Source organism: Belonocnema kinseyi, chromosome 4 (assembly GCF_010883055.1).
Source record: "Belonocnema kinseyi isolate 2016_QV_RU_SX_M_011 chromosome 4, B_treatae_v1, whole genome shotgun sequence".
In the NCBI taxonomy this organism is placed as follows: domain Eukaryota; kingdom Metazoa; phylum Arthropoda; class Insecta; order Hymenoptera; family Cynipidae; genus Belonocnema; species Belonocnema kinseyi.
The window spans coordinates 36,035,603-36,055,946 of record NC_046660.1 but is presented as its reverse complement, the minus strand read 5'-3'; the positions used below and the strand labels follow the sequence as shown (position 1 = coordinate 36,055,946).

Genomic DNA, 20,344 nt, shown 5'->3' with positions numbered 1-20,344 from the left:
CAAAAACATTCCAGGATATCCTATGTTATCCCAGGAATAACCTTTCTGTCTAACAAGTATTACCCGCACTAAATTTTTAAAACTATACTATACAGAAATTTACACATTTACCTAAATTTATAAAATAGTTTGCGTAAAACTAGATTATTTTACGCGCAATGACAGTAACTTCCATAGATTAATTTTCTTTGTACATATAAACATAATCATTTCAACCCTTAGTTTGTTAAATAGAAGAAGAAACGCAAGCGTCAATGATTTCCAAAATAGTAACAACTCTACCCTGAAGTCTGCATTTGTTTTTGATATTCAAAATCAAAGCATATACAACTTTTCTCGTTCCACTTAATAATTCGTGAATCGGTAGACCAAGAAGAAGAAGAATTGACAAGAAATTAACCAATAGGATTGAGTTAAGCTGGCGCTAGATGAATAGAGACCAAACTTGATTCCAAGACTTCTTCGCAGTTGGGCTCTGAGTGATGGATTATGCAAATCAGTTGGTCCACACTGATGAAGTGGAGCTTCCCAAAGGTCATCATCTCGATGACCAAGTTTTAAAGTGTACTGGCCCATCCAATTTACGCCAAGTCTGGCTCTCAATCCAAGAGTTGAAGGAGCTTCCAATGAATGCGGTACACATGACCTGGGCCACGAGACCAAAACATCTCCTTCTCTGTATCCGTCAACTCCAAGTAAATGACCTCCACATCGAGATGCAACAAAAGAGTCACCAGGAATCAAAAAGCTTTCTGCAACGTGAAGATCCAATTCTGTCGTCCCTGCAGGTACTGTAGGTTTCAGAGGTTTTTTTATTGTTTCGACATGACGCTGATTTCCTCTCAACATCGCTGTATATGATTCAGCCATCGAAGGTTGAGCATTTTCCAACAGATGCCGATAGGAGTCTTTTTCTTGGGTGTTTCTCTTCCTTCTGGTTGTTACTGGTGAAGTCAATACATTTTCACCATCATCTTCATCCGGGATTGATGTTTTTGCATCCCCGCTAAGAGAAGTTCCCAGAGCTTCATTAATTTCTTCAGGAGTTGGCAACATCTCCTCATGCCTCATTTTCTTCGAAGCATATATGTCGAAAATGTTTCGTGCCAATTGCGGAGACATCCACTCAGCAACAGTATTCTTCTGACTAGCACTTGGGGCTTCTCTTTTCTTTCTTGAAAAATCTCGGTAGCTTTTGACATCAGTATTCGACAATGAGACTTTGTCGTCTGTATAGCCTCTTTTCAACTCGTTCAAAAAAAGATTTTCTTCCACGTATCTCTCCATCTCTTCATGTCGTCTTTGTCGACCGGCTCGTTGAACGTAACTTCCAGCAGCTGTGATTGAGTACATGTGTGAAGAACATCGTGGATCCTGATAATAATCCCAACGACCGTTCCAAAGTTTATCACCAGAGTACATTTGAAGCTGTCGTCTGGCCCATAGACCGTGTGTGATACTTTCACACCTGATACTCAGCCATGATCCACCCAAAAAAGCGGGTAGTGAAACATCCTCAAGTAGCAAGGGAGGACTGCTTTCTGTAGCCCGGCTGACTAAACGGCAAATTGGACATTTCAATGCCTGAAAAAGATAATTATTAAAAAATTAGTTTTTGTTCAACATTTATGATTCCCAAGTTGGAAAGTGTACAAATAACGTTTATAATTTACCGTGTCACTTCGAAGCAAGGCCGTTGACTGTAACGAACTGGGAAAATGAGACATTCGGGATTTCTTGTTTGCAGGTAAACCAGCCAAGAAGAGTTCGATCTCGGGTTGCGCATTAGATCCAAGGCCAAAGACATTAAAGACATTTGCACTGGGTGGCTTCTGTTGAACCCTGACGAGTTCCAGCTCTCCAAAATCGATACCCAGCGATTGTAAACAATCTACCCCCCGGTGGTTGTATTTTGGTAGGTGGCCTTTGAGCCTGTTGAACCTTGAACCATCATTCCAATGTAAATTTGAAAACCTTGTGTGCGCTTCATAAATCAGCTGGTGAGTGAAGGGTAGCCACTTTGCTTGCGGACTACAGGAAACGTTAAGTCGGTGTTCGAATTTATGTGCAATCTATAAAATGGAAACTTTTCTTAATTTTCTGTTTGGTTTTAATTGTTTTGTTTTATATGTACGGAGGGAAAAATTAAATTACGTACCTGTTGGTTGAGAGGTACTATGTGAACTGTGTGCAACAAATACTTTGTTCCTGTGGCTCCCAGTACCTTTGTGACTGTTGATAGTAATTTTATTTCACCATGAGCATTAACAGTGTGTGTGGGAATGGTACACGATTCATCTGCATAATGGTACCTCAAGAGTGAAAATGTCCCATTCGGATAAAATGTGTATTTCCGTATCAAATATTCTGGTCCAGCCCGAGCTTCGCATCTGTAAAAAAAAAAACACAATTTTAGAATTAATTACAGTTGACATTCAATAAGCCGAGCGGGTAATCAAAATGTGACCTGCTGTGTGTTCATGAAATGATATGTCCTATTTCCGACTTTAATTTATGAACTATCTCAGAGAATTTATACGAATTTAGACGAATGCATGTCAATTCGAGTAGATTTAAAAGAATTGGGAGACAATAAAACTATTTGAGTAAATTGCAAAGAATTCAAGGAAATTCAAATGCATTCAATTAAATTTGAGTAGATTCCAAAGAATTCGAATGAGTTCAAGAGACCATTGGAAGATTTCAATTAATTAAAAACAATTAAAGTCAATTTCTTTAGATTTAAAAGAGTTTAAGGGAATTTAAGGGAATTAAAAGAAATTTACCAAAAAAAAGTATATTTTAGAGAATTCCAATACAATTTAAATGAATTTCAGTAGATTAAACCAATTCTCGGGATTTCATGCGAATGAAACTAAATTCGAGTGAATTTCAAAGAATTAAAGTCATTAAAAAAAATGTCTAGATTTCGAAAAATGCAAGGAAAGTCGAGTAGATTTCTGAGAATTTAAAACAATAAAATAAGTGCATTTCCGCAAATTTAAGAGAATTCAAAACAACTCAAGAAAATTCCTATAAATTTCAGAGAATTCAAGTATATTCCTGTATGTTGATATAAAATAATTTTTAAAAAAATCAAGGGAATTCAACAAAAGTCGCGTACATTTCGGAGAAGTCGAGACAATTTAAGAAAATTTCAGTAGATTCAAAATAATTTGAAGGAATTTAAGGGAATTCAAATATATTAGAGTAGATTCCAGGGACAAAAGAAATAATTCTAGGAAACTCATGTAGATTTCAGAGCACTCAAGAAAACTTTCGTGGATTTAGGAGAGTTCAAGACAATCGAAGAATATGCCTATATAAATTTGAAAATAATTGGAAGAAATTGAAGTGAATTCAACTACATTTGAGTAGATTTGAGCGAATTCAAGATAATTCATGTCAATTTCCGTAGTTTCAAAGTAATTCAATATAATTGAAGAGAATTAAATTATGTTCGAATAGACTTCAGAGAATAAAAAACAATTCTGGAAAATTCCTGTAGATATCAGAAAGTAACTTTCAAGGAAATTCAAATAAATTCATGTAGATTCAAAAGAATTCGAAGAAATTCAAGGAAATTCTAGTGTATTCGGGGAGATTTGTGAGCATTAAGAACAAAAACATTCATGTAAATTTATTTTATTTCAGATAAATCTAAACAATTCAAAAAAATTCCTGTAAATATTCGAATCGGTTTCAGAAAATTAAGAACAATTTAGAAAATTCCTGTATATTTCAAAAAATGCAAAGAAATTCCCTTAGATTGAAGAGAAGTCAATATAATTCAAAAGAAATTTTAAATAAATCTATAAACAATTCAAGAAAATTCCAGTAAACCATAAGAGAATTTTTGGCTGTATACAATGTTTTCTATAAAACCATATTTAAAGTAAAAACTAAAGTTTAAAGTATCTAAAATAAAAGGTAGCTATTGGATTTAGCACAAAAAAAGTGGTTGGTTCTTCTCTAGTCCGCCTCAGTTTTCTCGTTGATGAACTCATATTGTTTTTCATGCATGAAGTTTGTAATGCTACATTAATTTTAAATGAGATTCTGTTACGAAACAGACTGTGTTTCAAACCTTTCCTCACTGTTTTTAAACTTACAATTTAAAATCACAATCTTTTGGGTTATCATGTTTGATAACCTGAAACACACATGCGGGTGAATCGAGAAACGAGCACGACTTTTGACTGGAGGAAAGATACGTATTCTAATTGCTTAATTACATACGATGTTACTGTCTAAAAACATTTTCTAAAATGTAGGTTTTGCATTAAAAAAAAAAAATAATAATATGACTTGTACAGGGCTGCTACATGTCAGGTTTTATTTGATAATTTTTTGGTTGACAATTTTATTATTTTGTTGTCCTTTATTGATCGAAAAATCATTCCTTATTAAAAATTTAAGTAGTCTATTAAAAATTCGAATTTTTTGGTTTAAAAATCCATCCGTTATTGTAGAAATTTAATCGTTTTTTGGCCAAAAATTTCACTGCTTGATTGAAAAGTTTGGCTTGAAATTCAAATCTCTATAGGTTCTTAACATCATTTATTACATTTTTCATCGATAATTTAAATTTTTGTTTTAAAATTCCCCTACTTAGTTGAATTTGGAACTACTTTGGTAAAAACAAATTTTTTTGGTTGATGATTCATCATTTTAATTCAAAAACCTTTTTTTATTGGAAATTTAACTATTTTGTTTGAAATTTGTGTACTTTGATGCAAATTCGTATTTTTTAATACAAGATTAATCTTCTTGATTGAAAATTCTACTAACTGGTTGAAATCAGTTTTTTCTTGGTTGAAAATTAAATTTTTTGTAGTACATTCATGTTTCCGGGTAAAAAATCCAACTGTTTTGTACAGAATTCGCTGTTTGGCTTGAAAATTTACCACTTTGGTTGATATTTTTTCCCTTCTAACTTAAAAATCTTTTTTTTTTGAAAATTCTTGTTTGGTCAAAATGAATTTTTTGCTATTGAAGATTCATACTTTTATTAAAAAATTTAATTCATTCATTAAAAATTCGTCTATTTTAGTTGACAATTAGAAATGTTTTGTTAAAAAATCGTATTTTTATAGAAAATTCGGCCTTTCAGTTTTTGGTTAAGTGTTAACTTTTTTTAAGAATTCGACTACATCTAATTGTAAATACAACTGTTGATTAAAAATTAATTTTTTGTTGTTGAAAATTCATCTTTTTATTGAAATTGAATTTTCTACTTGAAAATTCAACTATGCTGTTAAAAATTCAATATATTTCGACTTGATATTTTCAAAATTTAAAGTGAGAGAGAGACAAATGTTCGACAACATGTCTAATTAAAAAAAATTGAGCTTCCACCAAAAACAGTTGCATTTCAGTTATTATAAAACCGTTTATTTTCATCTAAAAAAAAATCCAACCAAAAATATGTCATTTCTACCAAAAAAGATAACCTTTTAAGAAAATAGTTGAATTCCAACAAAATAATAAAATGTTCACCAAATAGATGCAATTTTTTAACCTATAGTTTCATTTACAGTTTACAAAAATGCATTTTCAACCAGAGAGTGGAGTTCTTAAGCCAAAGCGGTGCATTTTTCAGAAAACAGTTATAATTTATAACAGAACAGTTTATTTTAAAGAACAAAAAAGTGCATTTTTTTAAATTACAGACAATTCACCGTTTTGTCTTGAAAATTCAATTATTCGGTTGGCACTTTTCACCCATGAATAAAAAATCTTTCTCGGTTAAAAATTCTTGTTTCAAAAGAGTCATTTGTTTAAGACTCATAATTTTAGTTAAAGATTTAACCATTTTTTTACAATTTAATTAATTTATTCAAAATTCATCTTTTTTGGTCGAAAATAAAAAAATGTTTTGTCGAACAATCCTTTTTTTGCATAGAAAATTCGACTCTTTAGTTTTTCATTGAATTTTAATATTTTTTTGGTTATGAATTTGACTATACTTGGTTGTAAATACACATTTTCGTTAAAAATTAATTTTTGTTTGTTAAAATCTACATTATCTTTCTTCACAATAATTGATTCCCCTATTTCTATACCCCGTATAGAAATATATTTATATATATATTCCCCTATTTCTATACCCCGTTCGATGATGCGGCGATTCAAGTTAGATATTTTCAACATCTTTTGTCATTTAAAAGGAGGATTTTTCTTCTCTAATTGCGTAATCAAATTATATTTTTTATAATCTTTGATCAAGTGTGGCTTTTAACACAAATCATGTTGTAGATGCAGAGATGGTAGAGAAAGCGGATTCATAAATTTGACAGAATCTGTCTGAATACAATTCATAGTGCAGTATAGGGGGCAGCTGGTTAACGATCGTCGATCAATTTATTAGCTACTCCAAATCGCTGGCTTGCTTTGTACCTTTGAAATGCGTGGAGCGAGATAAATGATCCATGCTGGCAGGACATTGTGTACCTGGTTTCGTCCAGGTATATGAGAAGAACTTGCAGCAAAAGCGGCAGTGGACAATGCTGGCTGTTATTCACAAAGTAGAATGTCTCTCCAAGACCCTATGGACCCTATACCTACTCGGGTAGGATTTTCACCCTACTTTTTAAAATTTTCGTCCCTTTTATTTTCTTAGAAAATGCTTTTTAGTGTCGCGGTTGGGAAAATGCCTCACAGTTTTACCAGGCTTCGAGTTACTTTTGCGACCTGCCATTTCAAAACACATTCTGTTCATAGAACTTCTACCAGTTGGGCCAGGGTGACGCCTGTGGGCGTCAAATTTTTTAAATTCAGGGGAGAAACTGAAGGCTTTCTAATTCTAATGGTGTAGCTGTAGCGTCACTTTTTATTCACAAATATACATTTATGCGCAGCTATCCAACTCAAAAAGAGAATTTTTTTACCAGAACTTGAATAATTACATTTTTAGTTGAAAGAATTAATTTTCAACAACAAAAAAAGAAGTTTTCAGCCGAGGAGATTAATCTACAATCCCAAAAAAATTAATTCTCAGGGAAACGTATAATAGTTTATATTTCCAATTAAGGCAAATAACTTCATAAAAATATTAAATTTTCAATCTAAAAAGACGAACTTTCCACACACAAAAAAATAAATTTTCAAATAAAAAAAAACGAGTTTTTAACGAAATAAAAGAATTATCTGAAAAATAATTAAACTTAAAAAAATGAATTTTCACCAAATAGTTACATTTTCAATCAAAAATATGCATTTTCTCCCCAAAAAGACAAACCATTAACAAAGCATATGACATTTTAAATAAAAAGATAAATCTTATATTCAAAAAATTAATTTGCAACCATAAAAGATGGCTTTAAATAAAATTAATGGATTTTCAACTAAAGAATATCAATTTTTAACCTAAAGTGAAATATATTGTTAAATTTTCAGTTAAAATAATTAATTTTCAAGAGTTAATTTCCAAAAAAAATGTTAAATTCTACAGGAAAAAAAAAGAATTTTCTAAAAAAAAGTTGAATTTTCTATAACAAAATAATTTAATTTCCAACCAAGACAAAACGCGTTTCAAACTAAATAAATGAATTTTGATTTAAAAAATATAATTTTTTTATAAAAGATCGAACAGTTACATTTTCAAATAAAAAAAAAAATTCAACAAAAAAAAAAGATTTTTCAAGAAAATAATTGAATTGATAAATAAATAAATGAATTTTCAATCAAAAAGATCGATTTTTCATTGAGAATATTAATATTCTAATTCAATAGGCTTTTTTGACAAAATATTTAACTTTTCAACGAAAAAAAAAGATGTTTGTACTAAAATAATGTATCAACAAGAAAATCGATTTTTAACAAAATAATTTCCACTTTCGACTATGATGAGTTAATGATTTTTTAACTAAAAGAGACAAATTTTTAATCAAAAATAGAATAGTTTCATTTTCAGTTTAAAAAATTATGTTTTAACTAAAAAAATAAGTTCAAATAGTTTAATTTTCAATATAAAAAGAAGAAGTTTCAACCAAGTGCTTAAATTTTCAACAAAAAAATAATTACATTGTCAATAAAATAGATGAATTTTTAAAAAGATAATTTTATTTTGAATCTAGAAAAATGGGTTTTCAATCAAATAGTCGAATGTAAAAAAAAAGATCAACAAAAAGTGGAACTTTCGAGTCAAAACAATTAAATTTTTAGAAGACCGTTAAATTTGCAACAAAAAAATTACTTTCAACAACAAAAACTGTATTTTTGTATATTATAGAGAATGCGGCGTTTTTGCTTGAAAACTCAATAATTTGGTTGACATTCTTTTCCCTCTTAAATCAAAAAACATTCTGGGTTTAAAAATCCATGTGTGTGGTCGAACATTAAAATATTTTGTTGAAAAACCTCTTTTGGGTTGAAAATTCGACCGTTTAGTTTTTGATTGAACTGAAATTTTTTTGGTTATGAATTTGACCATATTTAGTTTATTTTTTTTAACAGAACAAAATAATAAAATGTTCTTTAACCAAAGGAGATGAATTCGTACCAAAAATAAAATAGTAGACTCTTCAGTCAAAAGGAATGAACTCTTAACCAAAAATAGATCGATTTACTTATGGCTTTCTATTAATTCAGGACACAATTCAGGGAAAAAACGAGAAAAGGGGCCTGCAATTGGTGTTCAGTTGTGTTATTGGTGATGCGAGCACTCATCAGAAGTTAAAAATAAAACGTTACTATTCAAGACTATCTATTTTAAAAGAAAACTTTCGTGTTTCAAGATAAACCAGGATGGTAAAGCCTAGACTAAAAATGCAGAAGATAGGTATCTTTAGATCCTATGATAAAATTCTTTGCCTCTTTGATGCCCAGAAAAGATAAAATATAAGTGACATAAAGATGAAGAGGGAAGAAAAGAAGTGGCGCTTCTCTTTCACTTTTGCGATCACAGATAAAGCCACTACCCTTGTTTACATTTGGACCATTTTCGATTTTTTTTTATTTTAATATTTATTACGAAAATTTATAAAGCAGAGCATTTTTGTGATCCCGAGTAAATAAAATGTGCTAATATTAATGAGAACAAATTCTACATTCTCAATAAAACATACTTTCGAATCAATAATAACCTCGATCAAAAGCGGATATTTTATTGATTCTAATGTATACACGAAAGAATTTATAGCATCACTATTGAACCCAATAGTGATGCTATAAATTCTATGGTATACATTTGAATCAATAAAATATCTTCTTTTGAAAGAGGGTAACCGGTTTTGTGACGATTTGTGACGTAGAGGGGAGGGGTCAATGCAGAATATGAAATCACACATGGAAAATATAAATGTGAATAGCGGTTATATTTGAAATTGCTTGAAAAGATAAAAATTAGTGATTTTTTTATTGAAAATTCATCTAACTGTAACTACTTCGTTGAATATTAAACTTCACTGTCAAACCTTCACTTTATTGGAATATTTGATTTTTTCGTTAAAGTTGAACTTTTTTGTTAAAAATCCATTTTGTTTGGTTGAAATTTACCTAAATATTTCATTTTTGGTTAAAAAATTATATTTTATAGTTTAATTACTTTGTCAAATATTGATTTTATTGGTTGAATTATTAAAAATTCGTTTTGTTTTTATTCGAATTTGTTTAGAATAATGTTTCAACTGAAATTTTAACTGTTCCATTCTTTGTTGAAAACTGACCACTTTTATTGTTAATTGAAAATTAAACTATTTCGTTCAAATGTACTTCTTTTTTTAGCAAAATTTGTCTTTTTTTTATAGGTGATTAATCATCTTGATTCAAAATTCAACTGCATAGTTGAAGGTTGAACTACTTTGTTAAAAATGGATTTTATTAGTTTAAAATTGCTTTTCGTTCCAAAAATTAATTCTTTTGTTGAAAATTTGTTTTCTTTTTGGTCGAAAATAAATTTTTCGAACTGCAAATTTAACTATTACATTTTTTTTTGAAAATTGATCGGTTTTAGTTTGAATTTCAAACATTTGGTTAAAAATGCATTTTTTTGTTGAATATTAATATTGTCGGGTAGAACATTCAACTATTTAGTTGAAATTTAACTTTTTTTTGAAAATTTATATTTTTGTGTAGAAAATACCATATTTGTAGGAAATTCGACTTTCTGCTTTAAAATTTCAACAATTTGGTTAAAAATTTTTCTCTCTTAAATATTAAATTTTTCTTGGTTGAAATTTCGTGTTTTTTCTTACAACATTTTTTTTATTATAATTGAAAACTCATCAGTTTAGTCGAAAATTCAACTATTTTGTAGGACATTTGATTCATTTATTAAAAATGTAACTATTTTGTTGAAAATTAATCCTATATTTGATTGAAAATGAACAATTTCGATGACATTTTCTTCCCTCTCAAATTAAAAATCTTCCTCGGTTGAAAACTCATCTCTTTTGCTAGCAGTTTTATCATTTTCGGTTCGAAGTCGAGTTACTTGGCTGAAAGTTAATTTTTTGTCGCTAAAGATTCATCAGCTTAGTCGAAAATTTAACTATATAGTTGAAAATTGTTTTATTCATAAATCATCTTTTTTGGTCCAAAATTTAATTTTTTGTTTTTAATCAATTTTTTAAATTGAAAATTCAATTGCATTCTAAAGCTTAGCCTTACCATTAAGCAATAATTCGTCTTTTTGAATAGAAAATTCGTCCTTCTTTACTCAGAAAAAGGTTTGTTTAAATAAAACAAATATATGTTTGCCCCTATATCAAGGACAGAATTTGTCTGAGTCAAATAAAATTTGTATAAGTTTAACAATAGTGTGTTTGATTCAAATAAATTTTATTTATTTGATTCGAATTTGTTTGATTCGAACAAACATTCTTCTGAGTGTTGATTGAAAATTAATCTTTTTTGTTGGAGAAGTTCTTGATTGATAATTAATTTTTCTTGGTTAAAAATTCAACGGGTCGAAAATTATTAGTTTGTTTGTTGAAAATGCAACAATTTCGAGGAAAATTCAACTCTTCTGGTTTAAAAGGCAAATTCTTCTAGCTTCGAAATGTATCGCTTTTAGTAAATAATTAATCATTTTTAATTGAAAATTCAATTGCTTTATTGAAAATGCTTAATTGAAAATTTTTTCGTGAAAAAAACACCCTAGACTCCCTAGAGTTCCCCTGTTTTGAGAGTTGCCATTTTAAGCTGTGAAATCTGTTGAATTATTACGCCTGTACAATTTTTTTTTAAATAGGTCCCTAAATAAACATAAATTTCGAAACTTACTCTTGTGATAACCAGGTGGAATTGAGTCTCAGTGCTGTTTCGTCCACAATACTGGCTCTATCTTCATAAAAAGTATTCTTCAGAGCAGTTGTACACTTATCTCCTCCGGCTGGTCCCCAAACAATCCCGTGACACGAGCCTGGAAACAAAGGAGAAATTTTGAAACTCATGTCCAAAACATGGTGCACCGTCATAGCGATATGCGCGATACGCGGGGATAAATATTTTTGTGTCGTATTCGTCGAACCGAATTCCCCATGCAAGTTACCTCATGGGGTCTGACCCTAGGACCTAGGCCTAGTATAGCTAGAAGGATGATATTCCGGGCAGGTAGGATTTTGGGCCCTCCCGCTGGGTTACTGACTGATTTAGGACCTGACAGATTCAGAAAGATGCCCTCCACTACCTCCCTCTATTCTAGAATCCTTACATCTACATATACTGGATTATTTTGGTACTTATGACTCTTGGTTCCCAATAGGAATAGTCAATAGAGGAATTGGGTCCATATGTCCCAGGTGACAACCTCAGATTTGTCTGCCCAAAAACAAAAAAAAAAGAGTTCGAATCCGTCATGTCACTCTCTCGATGACGATTAATCATTTCACTGCAATTTTCTGTTCTGACCATTCTGTTGAAGAAAGAATTTTTTGAGGATTTTTGCAAATGGCAAGTACCATCCTACAACTTTTGAACTACCCCTAAATTTCTGTCTGTACAAAAACAGAAAAGAGTTTCAATTCGTCATGTCGCTCTCTCGAGGACGATTAATCATTTTACTACAATGTACTATTCTGACCATTTGGTTAAAGGAAACAAGAAATTTGTGCAGATTTTTGTAAACGGCAAATACTATCCTAAAAGTGTTGAACCATCCCTATATTAAACAATTTGTATTATTTCATGCGATTCTACACGAGGGTTTAACTTTAAATACTACGATGGGACGAAAACCCCAAATTATAGAAATCGAAATTTGAACTACTATGTGGAAAATTAGTGTATAAAATTAGTATATAGTATAGTTGGCGAAATGTACTTTAAAAAATGCTGCTTTTTATATCAAATTCAATTTCTTAGAGTTGTCTAATTAAAGTTATCTACGCCGTATTTTATGTTTATTGGACCCCTGCTGTAAAAACTATATTTAAAAATTCTACAGTCTGCAGGAGCAACGCAACAATTTGTTCAAGTACACCAAACCCTCGCTTTCAGTCAAGTGTCGGGGGTAGCCTTCAAATGGCCTTGGACTGATTTCGGGGGGACAGAAACATAAACAGTGAGGACCGCCTGACTCGTTTCCAATTGGAATATATATAATGTCGCGTCCGCCCTCGCCCTACTCCCCTGAGAAACTGTTTGAGCCAGCAGTTTAATAAAGGCTGAGAGCGGGGTGAATGAAAGCGAGAGTTTCATGTATTTGACGTTTTTCTCTTGGTAAAAATACATTAGAAAACATGTATAAATCTGGGGAATCATAAATGTCAACTAAGTACATTTGTTTAAAGCCGTATTTTTGTAATGATCTCTTTTCAACTGTAGCAAACGATATTCATAACATCTGAGAACGTTTGAATAATAAAAGGAAACTCAGAAAAAAAGTGGTAAGCAATTTTTTAAATCAAATTTCTACATTAAAAGACTTTTTATTGAGAAAAGTACACTAGAAACAAAATAATAATTTCAACAAATACAAACATATTTTAAAAACTTGCTATCTGCTTTTTTTAGATTTAGCTATTTTTTTCTAGTAGATTTTTAGCAGTACAAGTTCCTCGAATGTAGAATAGATTTTTTAAAGGGACGTCTTAAAAATCTCGAAAAATAAAATTCTCGAATGATAATATTCCCAAAACAGTTTATAATATTAACAAAATGAATATTCCCGACAGAAAATTGCCTAGTAATAAAATATGAGAATTAGAAAATCCCCGAATAAAAACAATTAGTAATTGTTTTATTCATAAAAAATGTAATTGTTTATATATAGAAATTATATAATTCGGGAGTTTTCTAGTTCGGATATTTTATAATGCGGCAATTTCTTTTCGGGAGTTTTCAAAGTCGGTAATATTATAAATGTAAGCTGTCGGGAATTTTTTTATTCGCGAATTTTCCAATTCGATGATATTTTAAACGGTTTGGGAATGTTCTAATTCAAGTATTTTATTATTCAGGAATTTTAAGGTTCGTGAATTTTATTATTCGGGAATTTTCAAATTCAGGTATTTTACAGTGCTGGGAATGTTATTTTTCGGGATTTTTCAGTAGTCCTTTTTAAAGCCGACTGTTAAAATAGAAAATTGACTTTTTTTTAACATATCTTTTAACTTTCTGGTTACATATAAGATGGGTCGGAAATAATTTTTGAAAATCAAACATGGTTAGTGCTGAAAATTTTCTACGTTTTATTTTAAATAAAAATAAATGATTTAAATAAATAAAAAATGCTCCTATGGTGCCGCAATGGGGTCAAAAACATTACATTTTGAGAATTTAAGCAAATTACCGTATCGGTACGAAAATTATAGTAATTTACCATTTTTAGTATTAAATTCTAACAAAACATGAAAGTGATAAAATATCACTTTTCTTTAAACAAGAATTTGTTGAAATTGAAGAAGAAGATTTAAAAAAAAAGAAAGTGAAGAAAATTTTTTAATGTTCACTTAATTTTTATTCAAATATTATTTTTGGAATTTTATGTACAAGATATGACTTCACTTGTATAGTAATAATATGTAACTTTAACATTAACGTAACAACAAATTAACAAATGTTATATTATTATACATTTTAACATTTCATTAAAATTTTTTATTTCTGTATGATCTTGAATTCATCAGCTTTCGCTGTAGTTTGGAATGATATAGCTGCTAATTTAGCTTAAAATTCGATAGCCTTAGCCCGGATTTGAACCAGTAACGCAGCTATACATGAGTGGTGCGTTAACCAATTATACCACCGAGGCCTCAGCAAATCTGGTATTGACTTCTTGTTATTTAAAGCTACTTATACAGAGGAATACTGTTTTTGTATTGCTCCACTGAATCAGAAATTATTTAGGGTAAACTCACGTTCACCCAAAAGAGTACATTTGTCACAATGGTTCAATATGTATATTATTTCCCTGTAAAAACAGCTTTCAAGAAAAAGAACAGATCTGCTGATGCCTCGATGGCGTTAATTGATTAACGCTCTACTCATGTATAGTGAGGTTCCAGGTTCAAATCCGGACTGAGGCAGATTTTTTTCTTATTCATCAAAGAAATATTTGTTTGAAATAATCTTTAAAGAATGAATTTTAATTAATTAAAATTTTAAAACTCGATCGTTAACATTAATCGTGCAGTTAAATATAAATTAACTAAAATTTATAACAATTGGGATAGAAAGAGGGATTGAGAATATCCATATATTTAAATACGAGATTGAGACCTCTGAAAAATCAGGGGACAGATGACTTGAAATGCGGAGGCAGTGCTTCCATTCGTCCCGCATGTATGGTAAGAGCATTGTGGGAGTATCACAGAGCATATGGCGTTCAAGTGACTTCGGGAATTTCCAACGAAAACCTCTCGAGAGTCCAGACCCAAGTCTACTCCAAATGTATCCCTATATGTCTCTATCTACATGTGTGCGACTATACTTGTCAGTGTGTGTGAACATTAAACACGAATGGTCCAGGATTGATGACTTTTGCTTCTCATTTCTAGAATTACAGAAGGTTGCCTTCTTGCCTCAAAGCCCTAAAATCTAAACTGAACATAAGCTTATGTCCTTAAATCATGCGAGACGAGGGGTGGAAGTGAGAAAAAATAGAAGGAAAACACGCCTGAGAAATTAAGAAAATAAAAAAAAATAAAGCAGAAAGCAGATGAATTCACCCCCGTCTCAATCAGTATTCTATTCCCACGACTGCTTGTCATTCGACTTTGTACGTTTTATTTACCACTCTTATTTACACTTTTCCTCTTATTGCAATTGTTTCTATTTGTATTCTAAATGAATCTGCAGTCGAAGGCGACAAAAAGTACACGTGCAGTTATGCATCTTACTGAGATTTCGTTCTCGAATCATGATTTGATTGACAATTTATCTAAGGTTTTTAAGAGAATTTAAGACAATTGAATCATTTACATTACCGTCAAAAATTATCGGTACTGCTAATAAAAATTACTGCTGACTTTAAAGTACCATAATTTTGTCTAAAATAAAACTATACATCACCTAGATAATGTATGCAAAACAAAACAGAAATTGAGAGAACATAATCTTTTAAGTATTGCCTTTAATTTAAGCAATTAAATTTTCAAAAATCTTCTATAGTTCCCAAGAAATGACTAAAAACTTTCAAGCGTGTCTGTGACAAATTTGAGGCGGCGATACAGCTGTCGGCCGCGACAGCGGTGATCGCCGAAAATTTCTCGGAATTTGTTTTTTAACTTCAACTCGTGCTGTGAATTAGGAAAATTCTCTAAAAAATCTGAAATTTACAGGACTTAATCTTTAAAATATTATCTTTAATTTAAGCTAATAAAACTCAAAAAGCCTCAAGGGTTCCCAAGAAATTACTAAAAATGTCAAGGCGTGTCTGTATCGAATTTGAGGCGGCGATACAGCTGTTGGCCGACATTTTCGATTTTTGTTACAACTTTTCACATGATCTTTTTGACCTTGAAAAAGTCAAAAATAAAGTGTCCATAACACGCTGAATTTTATAAGCTTTCCAGCTATTTTTTCAAATCTATTTCTCTTGCTTTGAACGAGTTATCGTGGTTCAAAGACGGCAGTAATTTTTAATAGTTACCGCGCTAATCGTACCGACAACTTTCGACGATAGTAGATTTAGTTGTTTCAAATTTATAAAAAAAGAAGCGTGTAATTGAACAGTTTACTTCAGAGGAACTTGACTGAAAATATAGTCAGTGGTGAAACGCTCATTTAAAATGTTGCGGTGAGCAGGAAATTGATCAAGTCTTTTGAAGCGGTCGGCATCTTTGATGTGTGCCGGTCTTACAAACCGTTATCAGTTTCCATGGGCTCGTTTTGAAGTTCTAAAGTTTCATGAACTGCGTTGGAAATTTTTTTCGTGAAAGAAAATGTACTCATAAAATATAATACAAATATTTTTAATGAAAATTGATAAAAAACACAATATTGAAAATGCCATTGGATAAATTAATTTTCTTTTCAAGCAAAAATATTAAGAATAAGACTTATTAAATTAAATAAATAAATTTTTGAAACTTAGTATGAAATTTTCTAATGCGTTTGTCAGCAGCAAACTTCTATAACTGAGTGCCAAACATTTGGTCAGACCTAACAAAAAAGACGCTTAATTTTTTTTCAAATTATTTATTTTTAATTAGGATATTTGTTAATTTATTTAATTATACCTTAATTATCCCTTTTTTAATAATCAAGATAATATTAGAAACCGTACATGAATTACATCACGGATTATGGGTCCTCTTCAGGCCAACCCCCCCCCCCCCCCCCCCCCCCTTAACAATCAAACCGAAACAAATTTACACAGAGTGTCTGGACCCTCCCCCCTCTTGAACTGATACGTAATTAAGCTACGGCCCTTTACTGATGATTTCAATTCAAATAAAAAATATTTTTATAGGAAAAATGCTCATCACAAAAAAAAATTATTTTAAAAATGTTCTTTGCAATTGAATTTTTCCTTACTATGACTTTTTATCGATTTTTGAAAATTGGTACAATTTTAGAAAATCAAGGCTTATTTTTTGGGGGAAAAAATTCACTAAAATTCCACTGTTTCAAGTTTTGAAAGTACATTTTTTATGGCTGAAATCGCTCAAATAATTTATTTTAGAGAAAATATTTTTGAAATAAATAATTATATTTGATGATTTCTTACTTATTTTAACCATTGGAAATCGTCAAGTTGATAAATAGGCTTTTAAATATAGTTAAAATAATTATTTTTCATAAGTTTTACACTTTCTTCGTACAAAATAATGTTTTTTCTTTCATAAGACAAGAATGATAATATAATTGCAATTTTTAAAATGATGGAGAATTTTTTTAGATGTCCGATTTTTGACACAACCACCTTAATAAACAAATACAGCATTTCATAAAAACTGTTACACGATTTAAAAAAATTCTTGACAAATATTTGAAACGACTTAAAAAGATTTATGATGCCAAAAGGAACCTTCATGCCAAATTTGAGGGGTTTGTATAACAATTTGAGTAAAATCAGATAAATTAAATAAGGCAATGTCTATGTTTGTACCGAAAAAATCTGGTTATTTGTACCGAAATTCCGGGGAAAATAGTCCCTTTTCCAGTTCCCGCTGTCCGTACCGAAAAAGTCGTGTTGGGCCTAAATTCCAGTACTTTTAGATTAAATCAATAACTTTTCAGAATTCTCTTGAATTGCATATACATATTATGCCTATCTGATTTTAACTAACTGAGAGCAATATCAATGTTATGAAAATTACAACGAGTTATCCTGTGTTTGAAATCCCTTTAATGAATTTTGCAATTTTAAGCTCATAAATATAAACGAATCAACGCAACAAGTCTGTAGTAGACATATATAGAATCATGAGAAAGTAGTAGAGGGTAAAAAATTATCTAAATGCGTTCACATCGCGTATACGATAAAATAGATAATACTGCTTCGGCTTCTTTCACTAATAAAGAATAACATCCGCTTCTAGCATCCTGAATTTGAGATCTATTGTAAAAAAAATAAATGCCCAGAAAAAAAAAACAATAATTATCAATCTAAACTTACAACTTCATTTTACATTTTAGATTGTTTACATATTTATTTTTATAACACATAAAGTTATTTTACCACAAAATCAAAGTGTGATATCTCAACAAAAATGAATCCACTTTAAAGGGATTTCAAAGAACTTTTCAATACAAAATAATAATTTTTATTTCGGAATAAATATTTAATAAGTAATGAATGTTGGGAAAACTCACCAATAAACAAAAGGGCTAGGAACAGAGCCATTTTCGCTTTTTCAATTCTTCCTGTATGAAACCACTTAATCCATGTAAACTGTCGCGAAAATTGTTGCTTTATTTGTTCATAACACACATATCTGTTAGTTTAACGTAGGAGGAAAATCGAGAAAGAACCGCGCGGTCAGAACGCACATGTTCACTAGTGACTAAAACACTTCTTGCGAGATCGACCGGGTCTTAGTGAATAAGTGCCTCTTGGCTCTTGGGTACTGCCCCTGGTCCCTAAGTCTCAATAGACTCATCCCCACTCTCAGATGGCCCATTGGCCCTGTGTATTTCTACGTCTACGTCTAGGCTAGGATAGGATGCTGCGGTGTAGGACCCAAAAAGTTTTTCTTTCCGAGGGGCGGAGGGGCCTTCGGATGCTGAAATGACGCTCGAATCCCGCTGCGAGGGTAGCCGTTTTAGCTTTTAGTTCGGGTTTTTAGCCTGGGTGCACGTGTTTTTCAGAATACCACGATGTCAAGCTCAGTTGGACACTAGAATTCTTCTCCTATCGAAAGACATTTAACTTTCAGAATCTGGAGTCAAATGTCTATTTGACGGAAATGCATTCCAGGGCCTAAATATTTCCTGAAAAGTAGAAATATGTTAATCGTTAAGGCATTAATCTCATGCAGAAGGTCTTGTCTTGTCTAGGCGTAAAAAATAGCTGTAATATCACTGATGAAGATATAAATCTTTGGGTAAAAAAATTCATAGGTTCTGGACTTTATAAGTTTTCAATTTTAACCTGTTTGGTTGAATGTTTAGGTTTCTTTGAATACAACTATTTTGTTTAAAAAACACCTTTTTTGGTCAAAAATTCAATTAGTTGGTTGAAATTCGAACTACTTTGTTGAAAATTCATTTTTTTAAGCTTCAACTCCTTGGTTGATGATGTAACTATTCGTTTTTGATCAAATTAACCTTCTTGGTTTAAAAACCATCGGTTGTGTTAAAAGCTGAACTATTTTGTTGATGAAGTGAAGACATAAATCTTTAGGTAAAACATATTCATGGGTATCAGAATAAAAATTTGTTTATTTTTTAGTATTTGATTGAATATTTATTTTTTTTAACAACTATTTTGTTCAAAAGACATTTTTTTCGTGAAAAATTAAACTTCTTGGTTGAATGTTGACCTACTGTGTTAAAAATTGATTTTTGCTGTTGTTGAATATTAATTTTTGTGGTTGAAGATTTATCTTCTTGGTAAAAAATTTTATTATTCCATTTTCATAAAATTAATCTTATTGATTAAAAAAATCATCTCTTTGGTTAGATGTCGAACTATTTTGATAAAAATTTATTTTTTTGAAGATTCATAATTTTAGTTGAAAATTTGTCTCTTTATTTCAAAACTAAACTATTTTGTTGAAAATATTTCAATTATATAGTTCAAGTTATAAGCCTTTCGGTAAAAAATATTGATGGGCTTGAAAATTAAAATTTTTTTATTTAAAGCTTAATTTTAATTGATAAAAAATTGATCTTTTTGGTTTGAATATCATCTCATGGGTTACATGTTGGACTATTTTTCTGAAAATTCAATTTCAATTTTGGTTCAAAATTGATATGTTTAATTATAAATTGATCTTTTCTATAGATGAAAATTCAAGTGTTTAACTGAAAGTTGAATGCATTTTCTAAAAATAATGTTTGTTAATCTTCTTGATTGTTAATCTTTGGTTAAAAGTGCTACTGCCTGGTTAAAAATTAATCTGTTTTAGTTGAGGATTTAAATCTTTTTTTGAAAACTCATCACTCATGAAGATATAAATCTCCAGGTAAAAATTTTAATAGGTTTTAGAATTTTTAGTTCTCATTTTCAACCTGTGTGGCTGAATATTACTTTTTTTTAATGCAACTATCTTGTTTATAAGTCACATTTTTTGGTTAAAAATTCAACTACTTGGTTGCAAATCGAACTACTTTGTTGAAAATTTATTTTTTTAAAGATTCAAGTCCTTGGTTGATAGTGTAACTACTAACTATTCGATTTTTATAAAATTAATTTTCTTCGTTAAAAAATCGTCGGTTGGGTTAAAAGTTGAACCATTTTGTTGACAAAATGAAGATATAAATCGTTAGGGAAAACATATTCATAGGTTTA

General features: G+C 30.4%; 1 protein-coding gene across 1 annotated transcript; it reads right to left on the bottom strand.

Annotated features, from left to right (window-relative positions):
- Positions 1-6: 6 nt before the first annotated feature.
- Positions 7-18,500, bottom strand: LOC117172078. Its single transcript, XM_033359834.1, has 5 exons — positions 18,205-18,500; positions 11,227-11,365; positions 2,159-2,390; positions 1,674-2,072; positions 7-1,584 (listed from the first exon to the last, which is right to left on the bottom strand). The coding sequence occupies exons 1-5, from the start codon at positions 18,233-18,235 to the stop codon at positions 346-348; spliced, it is 2,040 nt and encodes a 679-aa protein (XP_033215725.1). The 5' UTR covers positions 18,236-18,500; the 3' UTR covers positions 7-345.
- Between the last annotated feature and the right edge of the window lie 1,844 nt (positions 18,501-20,344).